The sequence below is a fragment of the Astyanax mexicanus genome, chromosome 15, assembly GCF_023375975.1.
Source record: "Astyanax mexicanus isolate ESR-SI-001 chromosome 15, AstMex3_surface, whole genome shotgun sequence".
Classification (NCBI taxonomy): domain Eukaryota; kingdom Metazoa; phylum Chordata; class Actinopteri; order Characiformes; family Acestrorhamphidae; genus Astyanax; species Astyanax mexicanus.
This window is the reverse complement of record NC_064422.1, coordinates 17,959,452-17,969,525: the sequence shown is the minus strand read 5'-3', so window position 1 is coordinate 17,969,525 and position 10,074 is coordinate 17,959,452. Positions and strand designations below refer to the sequence as shown.

General features: G+C 39.5%; 1 protein-coding gene across 10 annotated transcripts in view; it reads left to right on the top strand.

Annotated features, from left to right (window-relative positions):
• Positions 1 to 773: 773 nt before the first annotated feature.
• exoc7 (exocyst complex component 7) overlaps positions 774 to 10,074 on the top strand; it is a 28,132-nt gene continuing 18,831 nt past the window's right edge. For 2 of the 10 annotated variants that reach the window (XM_022666050.2, XM_022666059.2), the window contains exons 1-6: positions 777 to 1,126; positions 2,775 to 2,840; positions 3,787 to 3,971; positions 5,113 to 5,218; positions 6,052 to 6,268; positions 7,680 to 7,847. In XM_022666050.2, coding sequence (XP_022521771.1) covers positions 1,067 to 1,126; positions 2,775 to 2,840; positions 3,787 to 3,971; positions 5,113 to 5,218; positions 6,052 to 6,268; positions 7,680 to 7,847 — 802 coding nt within the window. In that variant the 5' untranslated portion in view covers positions 777 to 1,066. Of the gene's footprint in view, positions 1,127 to 2,774; positions 2,841 to 3,786; positions 3,972 to 5,112; positions 5,219 to 6,051; positions 6,269 to 7,679; positions 7,848 to 9,301; positions 9,314 to 10,074 lie in introns of all 10 variants that reach the window. The other 8 variants (XM_022666049.2, XM_022666053.2, XM_049464781.1 and 5 more) reach the window with 8 other exon arrangements.

The window sequence follows — 10,074 nt, the reverse complement described above, 5'->3', positions numbered from 1 at the left end:
TATTTTATTTATTTATTAAATGTGTTTTTGTGTGTGGATTAAACAACCTGGACTCACTGTCATTGCACAAAAGTGTAAATGGAAATTAATAATAATAAAAAAAATACACAAAATATTTTATAAAACAACACAAAGCATTTTATAATGATCTCTTATTGACATTAATTGGCCATAATATTGTGGCGTGGAAGGGGAAAGAAGACCCGTGAGACTCATGCTGAATGTTCAACAGCTCCTTTTATTGAACTGGCTTATCACTCACTCACAGTCTTTAACAAGACTAGGAGAGCTAAACCATAAAACCACAGAGCTAAATAGCCCAAAGGCCACCAACCCAGCTGTGTGTCTCCCAGATGGCAGATCCAGAGTGGTGCCCACCCTCTCTGCATAACCCCTCCCAAGGGAGATGCCCCACCCCTGTCATCCTCGCACACAGGAGAACAGAAACATGCCTGCAGGCAGCCACACACACAACCCAGAGCCGCCACAATATAGTGATTTATGCTATTCAAATATACTAACGTACATCTACTGGGCCTTCTACTGGGAACATGCTGTAATACGGTGCTTTTTTGTTTTTGTAAAGTTAGGTTTAATATGCACTACACTAGTGTAGAACGGGTTGACAAGGCAGCGCAACTGAATAGAATAACTGGCGATGAGGGAGGACTTTTATGTTGAAGTGTCGAAGCGTTTGTCAGTATATTGAACTGGTGTGATAATAGTCAGCTGATTTCCGTTCCGTTTCCGTTCTTCTACCCTTTTAAACTACAGATTCTGATTCTTACTCATACTGTTTTGTGTCCAGTTGGGGTTAAATTAAAACGTGGGATCTTTTTGTAATATTAATGTTAATTTTGTCGTTGTAAAACGTTATTTTTTTTATCTAAGGCTTTTATTTTGTAATATAGTGGATAGTGACTCCCCGGTCGTTAGTTTGTGCGGAGCTCGGTGTTGAGTGTTGTTACTCAGGGCGGAATGGTGATATAAAGCTGTATGTGATCAGTTTAACCTGAGTAATTTCGGATTATTAATATTAAACTATACTGTGTGAGAGTGGGTGGAGATGATCCCGACGGAGGACGCGTCCGCGCGGAAGCGGGAGATCGAGGAGAAGCTGAAGCAGGTCGGGCTGCGGTTCAATAGCCTTAATTAACGTTACATCCTTTATTTACACACTGTTAACACTGACACGCTGTAAACACACTCTACAGCATTAATACACACATGTATGTTAACAGTTAACGGTTTATTCTGAGGGGCTGTAGGGTCTTAGTGTGGTGGTCTTCTCTACAGTGCAGAGCTGCTGTGATAAATCTAGCTTTAGCTAATCTAAATACAGGCCATTCACTCACTATGCTTTAACCCAAAGAGCCCATGATGACAGTGTGTGTATTACAGACCCTTAAAATATATGTTAAATTCCTCACAGCACTCTGTCTTTCACTTTAACTCCTGATATCCCCAATTCACATCTGAGAGTATCACAGCACAGTGTGTGAATGTGTGTTTTATCCTTTTGTTTCCTTTATAAATCTAAATATAACTGGTTGTTTGGATCAGCAATTTCAGTTAAGTATATCATATAGCAGATGAACACAGTGATATTTGAGAAGTGAAATGAAGTTTATAGGATTTACAGAAAGTGTGCAATCATTTTTTAACAAAATTAGACAGGTGCAAAAATGTGGGCACATAAAATTACATCATTATTTATTAGATCATCCTTTTGCAGAAATAACAGCCTCTAAACTCTCCTATAGCTTCCAATAATAGTCTGGCTTCTGGTTGAAGGTATTTTGGATCATTCTTCTTTACAAAACATCTTCAGTTAAGTCAGATTTGATAGTGTTTGAGCATGAACAGCAGCCCACTTTAAATCATGCCACAGACTTTCAACATTATTCTCAAGAATCTACTGATATTGAATCTATGATACCCTCAGCTTTAAAAATATTCCCAGTACCTGCACTGAACACACAGCCCCACAGCATGATGGAACCACCACCACATTTTATGCTTTTTCCTCCATGCATACCGACCGCCCTCCAAATAACTCAATTTTAGTTTCATCAGTCCACAGCACCTTATACTAAAATGTGTCCAAATGTGCCTTAGCATACCTCAAGCGACTCTGTTTGTGGCGTGTGCACAGAAAAGGCCATTAAAAGTGTACTTTTGGCTATTTCAACAATTCAGATGTTTAGTCTTCCATATAACTACATTACATTACTTTACATTACATTACATTTAGCAGACACTTTTGTCCAAAGTGACTTACAATAGTAATGTACATAGAGGAATAGAAGTTTAATGTTAAAATACATTTTTAGACAGGGCTTAAAGGAGGTCAAATGGAAATAATGGGAATCTCTGAATAGTTCTGACGTGATTTTTAGACCAAAAGGTTATGGGCTTGATTATGGTTGTTATCATTTCTGTTTCATCTGGATTTTAGCCTTTTAAATATTTATACATATGTGCCGTCTTTAAAACAATAAGAAAAAAAGTTACTGCTCAGTATTCAGTCCTGTTCTGATTGTAAAAAGGTAAAGTTTTCTGTTGTTAAAGCTTTATAAATATATGATGGGTTATTTTCTCAAAATTTAACTATAATCTCTGTATCGTGGTGTCCAGTAGAATTGTACATGTGGTCATTTTGCTCCTGCAGTTTATGCTAAATCCAGTGTATCTGGTGTTTATTGAAGATAAATTTAGAATGGTTTGTTGATTTGTGTGTGTGTGTGTGTGTGTGTGTGTGTGCTGAACTGCAGGAGCAGGAAACTCTGTCCTTCATTCGGGAGAATCTGGAAAAGAGTGACCAGCTCACTAAAGGCATGGTAAGAGATTCAGAAACAGTGTGTGTGTATTTATGTCTTGTAGCTACATTATCTTTTGCATTTTGTGCTTAATAACGTATTTGGACACCTCAACATTCTTTCTGCTTTTATGTTGTCCCATTCTAAACCCATCCAATCCCATTTCACCCCTTGGCCCTACCATTTACTCCTACCCCTTCTTTTCGAGTGAAATCCTCCCCCTAAGAATTGGGACAACCCTACAAGCACCCTATATGTCATCAGAAGGACAGCACAAGTGACTTTTATATAAATATTCTGCTCTGAAATAAACCAATTTCTTATAGTTATTAGGGTGACAAACTGAATAATACAAAAAAACAGTATTCTAAATTTGTTGGGCAAGACAGGAAAGGTGAATATAAAGGTGAACAATAGCCTATAAAGGTGAAGATAGCCTCCATAATATACCAAAATTTGCATATCAAACTGGTCCCCAACACTAGTCCTGAAGCTGCTAATGTGTTACTGTTATAACCATTAAACCACTAAATGTGGAAGAATGTGGTTCCTGAGTGATTGAGTTGGGAACCACTGGTATATCACAATGATGTTTGTCAATGAACAATAAATAAATAACAATAAATTAATTAATAACACTGCTTAATTACCAGGATATTAGGTGAGCCTGCAGGCTGATGTGATAGCAGTGGAGCGCTAAAGTTCCGTAACCTAGCTGCTGGTTAACTAGTTAACTTTAGGGCATTGTATGTATTTAGAAAGGGTCAAGAAATTAATTATTATTGCTAATATCTTGATTCTTCTGTAATGGGGAGATGAAATTAGCTTTTATTTTATTTTATTTTTCCTTTCCGCCCTAAATGCTGCAGCTCCTGCCATCTGTTTCACTATTTAAGGTGGAACGGGAAAGTAAGCTAGAACTACTAGCAAACTTTTTTTCGACTATAGTTTTATTTCTGTCACTCAGGTGTCCATCCTGTCCTCGTTTGAGAGCCGCCTCATGGCTCTGGAGAACTCCATCATCCCGGTGCATAAGCAGACGGAGAATCTGCAGCGTCTGCAGGAGAATGTGGATAAAACCCTGTTCTGCCTGGACCACGTCATCAGCTACTACCATGTTGCCAAGGACACTGACAGAATCATCAAAGAGGGGTGAGTGTCTTATGCTAATGAGACTTAACACTAGGGTAATGGCAACAATATTGTCATCATATTCCAACAATAACACAAAACTCTCACTCTTTATGTTCAATTATTCTTGCATTTTAAGCTGCTGCTGTGCTGTGATGTCAGTTCAGTGTGCTGGAGCATTAGCTAAGAGCGAGCGTTATTCTCATTACTACTCTTAAACAATCTCTTAATTCAGAGAATCCACTGATGTTCAGGAATAAAATGTACACAGAATAAAACATACAGGGTTCTGAACATATTTATGTACCACAGAATGTGATACAGGTGAGTTTTTGAAAAGTCCATTCATCAAATATGGGCATACGAGGACTACGGAATGACACATGACTGCAGTGGTCTATAGGGATTAAGTTCCTTACGACATGGCTCTCCAAATGATCACTGGTTGTGGAAACTGTGAACTGTGTGTCTCTTCACTCTAACTCCAGACTCTGCTCCCTTGATTTACAAATGAAATGTAAAATTTAAACTCAGTGCAGTGTTTTCCCAGAAAATCTTACAGCACTTCATGCTTCCCTCTGCTGATTTCATTTTCCAGCAGGACTTGGCACAAGGCCCACACTGCCAAACGTACCAATTGGTTTTATATAATATTCTGATTTTCTGAGACACTGATTTTTTGAGGTTTCACTGGCTGTAAGCAATAATCATTAACAATAAAAGAAATAACAGCTTAAAATAGATCACTCTGTGTGTAATACAACTATATAATGTATGAGTTTCACAATTTGAACTGAATTACTGTAATAAAGTAACTTTTCAATAATATTCTAATTTTTTGAGATGCACCTGTATATAATTCGGACTTGAGAGATGAAGAGCTAGAGAGGTATAAATCCCAAGCATTGAGGTGTGGAGCAACTGTACTATGTTCTCCAATAAGTTTGGGATGAGGTAAAGTGGTGATCATCCAACATCCTGTCTTCACTAATGCTGCTCTTGTGTCTAAATGCAGTTAAATCCCCACAGCAATGTTCCACGATATAGCACAGGCTCTTTACTGGACAGTAGAGACAGTTACATTAACAAAAGCAGGATAAACTCTTTGGGGTTTTTTTGTTATTCCTTGAATGAATAACATGCTTGTGTGTGTCTGTTTCAGACCCACCGGCCGGTTGGATGAGTACCTCGCCTGCATTGCAAAGATCCAGAAAGCTGTGGAATATTTTCAGGACAACAACCCAGACAGTCCTGAGCTCAACACTGTGGTACTGCATCTCTCTTTATTTATTATTTTTTTTTTTTTATATTTTTCTTCCTAATTTACACAGCCAATTACCCAACCCAATCATTAGGACTCCCCCTATCACTAGTAATGCCCCAACACACCAGGAGGGTGAAGACTAACACACGCTTCCTCCGATACATGTGAAGTCAGACACCGCTTCTTTTCGAGCTGCTGCTGATGCAGCTTTTGCCGAGCAGCATCATAGCGCGCTCGGAGGACAGCGCAGTGACTCTCTTCCGGTACTTCAGCTCACAGACACCCTGTGCTGTGGACATCACCCTAGGAGTGATGTGGGGAGAGAGCGCCATCTACCCACCCGGAGGAAGCAGTGGGTGCAAGCAATTTTGCTCCCTCTGAGTGCCGGCAGCTTGATGGCAAAGCTGAATGAGCGGGGGTTTGAACCTGCGACCTCCCGCTCATAGTGGCAGCGCTTTAGACCGCTGGACCACTCTGTGCCCCGCATCTCTCTTTCATTTTTATTTTATTAACTGGTATCCCACTTCAGGTCTGCACAAAACATGACGAAATTTCACCAGACTTAATTCTTTCACATCTGAGGCCAGTGCCAGTGCAAGCTTTCTAGGACTCCCAATCTATTACAGATGGCTGTGGCAATCCCGTAGTTCAAACCTGTAGCCCCCTGGTAAAGGAGCTAGTGCTTACCTTGTGTTCGAACTAGCAGGCAGCAAGGCTGGCTAATCTACCAAGCCTACAACCCTACAGAGACTCTTCCAACATCGTCTATTTGTTTTTCTTCATATTGTCCTTCATACAAGCAAAAACATAAGATCTGTCCCTGCTGTTCTCTTTCAGAAAGTGCGATTTGAGAAGGGAAAAGAGCAGCTGGAGGCAGAGTTTCGAGCCCTGCTGACTCGCTACAGTAAGCCGGTCCCGCCCATCCTGATCCTGGACGCTATTGGTGGGGATGAGGAGCTGGAGGGTGAGGTGACTCTGGAGCACCTGCCTGAGGCCGTGCTGCAGGACATCATCTGCATCTCCGCCTGGCTAGTGGAATACGGACGCAACCAGGGTACACACTCACACACACACTTTTACTAATCATTCATTCATCCATCAAATCACACTTTTTAATTCTTAATGTTACGATTTTACCTGCTGTTATTCTTTTTAAATTGAGTGAGCTGCATTTTCTCATCTTATTCTGTCTATTTTATTGTATTATTTTTAAAATTAGTTGTGTTGCTAAAATAGCTAAATTGTGTTCATGCATTCCATATTTTACTTTCTATTTTAACTCTGTACTGTAAGGCACTTTGAGCCGCATGTCTGATGTATGAAAGGTGCTATATAATTAAAGATTATTATAATTATTTACACATCCATCCACCAATCCATCCCATCCATTTATCCACCAGTCATCCACTCATTTATATCCATCCATTGATCCATATTAAAAGAGAACTCTGGTGTGAAATGGATTTTGGGTGTATTAAAACGTATATAAAAAAAAAAAAGCCCACCTTCTCTCTCCCACAGCTTTTTGAGATCCAGTATTTTGTGCACTTTGATCAAACATGCTTTTAGAATGAGTGAGTGATACAGGGCATGCTTTGCACCTGCAGATAAATTGCTTTTTCCACCATTATCCAGGCTCAAAGTAGCTCCACAAGAAGTTTATTAAAAGCCACTGTTTACATCCCATAGTGTAGGTAATCTCTGTGCTCCGCCATCTTAAATTTAAGTCACAATAATTCAACCATCAAGCCTGAATCAATAGGTAGGATAGTTGAGCAGATTGCAAATTTAATTCCTTGGAAATGCATGAATTCCAGCTGCTGCTGAAAATATCTGGTTACTGTCGATATTAGAATGCAAAGAACAAAAAACAAATTACATAAATATTGCTCAAAATGTTTTATTTTTTCGTGCTCGATGGTTGACTTATTGTGACTTAAATTTAAGATGGCGGCGCCGGTCGATTTACCTACAGTATGGGATGTAATTAGTGTTTTTTACTTAACATCTTCTGCAGTTTTAAAGTTCTAAATGCCTCGTTTTAAATGTCAGGGCTCTCCGGATTCTACCAAAGAAGTGTGGAGCTACTTTGAGCCTGAATTACGGTGGAAAAAAGCGATTTATCTGCAGGGGAAAGGCATGCCCTGTATGACTCATTCTAAAAGCCTGTTTGGGCAAAGTGCACAAATTAATGGATCTTAGGAAGCTGTGGGAGAGCGGACGTGGGCTATTCATCCAAAGTAGGTACTTTTTATCAAGTTTTAATACACCCAAAATCCATTTCACAACGGAGTTCTCCTTTAATTTACCCAACCATACATCTAAACATCCACCAACACATTCACCCAACATCCTCCCATCCATCTGCCCATTACTCTATCCATTTATCCATTCACCCAATCTTCCATTCACCCATTTTGCCATTTGAAATATAATTATATGTTTGTGTGTTTTTCCCTCTGCAGACTTTATGAATGTGTATTATCAGATCCGCTCCAGTCAGCTGGATCGTTCCATTAAGGGTCTAAAGGAGCATTTCCGTAAGAGCAGTGCGTCCTCAGCCCTGCTCTACTCTCCAGCCGTCCAGACCAAACGCAAGGACACGCCCACCAAGAAGGCCCCCAAGAGACCAGGTGAGTCCTGTTTAAAACTGCATGTGTGGCAGGGTTGGTGTGGGTGAGGGTGCACTGGTGTTAGGGGCAGAGTGCACTGAAGATCTGTGGTGGTACGCACTAGTCATTAGGGGTGTAAACTGTACATCTGTACAGTTGAGCTCTTTATTTCTGGTTCTGTTTTAGGTTTATTTCAAACATAAAAATTATTTTTTTTTAAATCTTATTGTCCACTGTTGGCAAATAGTATTTCTGGTCATGTTTGTGGATTTGGTGTATTTTTATATTAATCATTGCACCACGATATTGTAATGAAATAATAAAGTAAAGCAAAATAATCAAATGTGAATCAGTTATAAAATTTGAGGAGTCATAATTAGGGCTGGGTAGCTACATTTAGTACTTCTATAGTACTGATTAAATAACCAAACAAGATCTAAATCAATCACTACCAAGCTTTCATTATGAGTATTATCAGCATTCATGCGCCAATGAGCATGCTTGTTCCATAAACTGGACAGCTGATTGGATGCTGAGATTGAGCATATTATTACTGTATTTTTTGCACTATAAGACTATAAGTTTCAGTTTAGTTCTCCAGCACTGAGACTGGAGCAGTATTAGCATTAGCCGCTAACCAAGGTAGCTCTTTTGCTGTTCATAGATGAGTATTATTGGATGGGAGCCTGCGGCTAAACCCGGCTATAACTGCTGAAGCAGCATTAGCATTAGCCGCTAACTAAGCTAGCTCTTTCCCCGTTCATAGATGAGTATTATCAGTCTGTAGCCTGCTGCTAACCCCAGACAGCAGTTAGCTGCTTATGCTAATGCTTCAGCCTTAGTGCTTGAAAAATTTCTGACTCTAAGCTTACTGTAAATAGACAGAAGCGCTTTACTCACAAAAATAAAGTTTTCAGAAGAGTAATCTGTCTAGATTAACATCCAGCTCTTGTTTGACTTTAAAGGAAAGTGTTTTTTTTTTAAGAATTACAGTTTACAATTTTCAGACATGCTAAATTAGAAGGAAAATATGGTGAAACCCCTGTTCCTTACTAGTGTCGCAAAATGTATGTATGTATGAAAATAGACCAGAAAAATAGACTATAGAATTGATGTTTATTGATAGTGCGCCTTATAGTGTGAAAAATACCAACAACAAAACTTATATATTTTTGAAATATAAGTATTTAAATAAATAATAGTGTTCTAATAACTCCCAGCCCTAATCCATATGATCTTACTCCTACCCCAAATCACATTCCTCAAGATTCACTATGAGTTCAGACTCAGAGATTTACACCCTGACTAGTGTTACAGTGTGTGGGTTTCACTCAGGTTCTCCTTTCTGATTCTTGGTTTCACTGCTGTAGCTCCTCTCAGACTCTGCTCAGAGTGTTTCCTTCAGGTCCTGTAACCCTGATTAACCTCCTCTCCCTCTCTCTCCTCCTGCTTTTCTCTCGTTCTGTTGACTCCAGTCTACATCCCAGGTAACGTGTGAGCTTTAGTGTGCTCCAGCCCGCCGGCGCTTGCTTCATTACAGCTGAGTTAGAACCAGGCATGATGCTACAGTTACACCAGTGGAGCTCTCCTTTAGAGTTAGGTAGAACCAGGGTTCCCCAGCAGTTCCTCCTGTAGGAGTAAAAAAAAAGCAGAGTAAGAAAATCAGAATGCTTCAAAAGAACAAGATAAACACTAAGTTTTCATTGATGAGAAATTTAGAAGATTTAGGTGAATAAAAAATCATATAATCCATAACCAGTTCTACATACAGTACCAGTCTGAAGTTTGGAAACACCATTAATTGTTTTTTCATTATTTTAAAATGTTGTGCTTTGTAGATTAATACTAAAGTCATCCAACCTGTGAAGAAAAACGTATTGAACTTAATAAACTTAGTAAAACAAAAATTAAGACACCTGTCCACCCCACACAATTAGTAAGACTCCAACTACTAATATGGCTAAGACCAAAGAGCTGTCCAAAGACACCAGAGACAAAATTATAGACCTCCACAAGGCTGGAAGAGGCTGTGGGGCAAATACCAAGCAGCTTGGTGAAAAAAGATCAACTGAAATGGAAGAAGCTTAACGTGACTGTCAATCTCCCTCAGACTGGGGCTCCATGCAAGATCTCACCTTGTGATGAATCAAAGATCCTAAGAAAGGTGAAGAATCAGCCCAGAACTACATGGGAGGAGCTGGTTAATGACCTTAAGAGACCTGGCACCACTGTTTCCAAGGTTACTGTG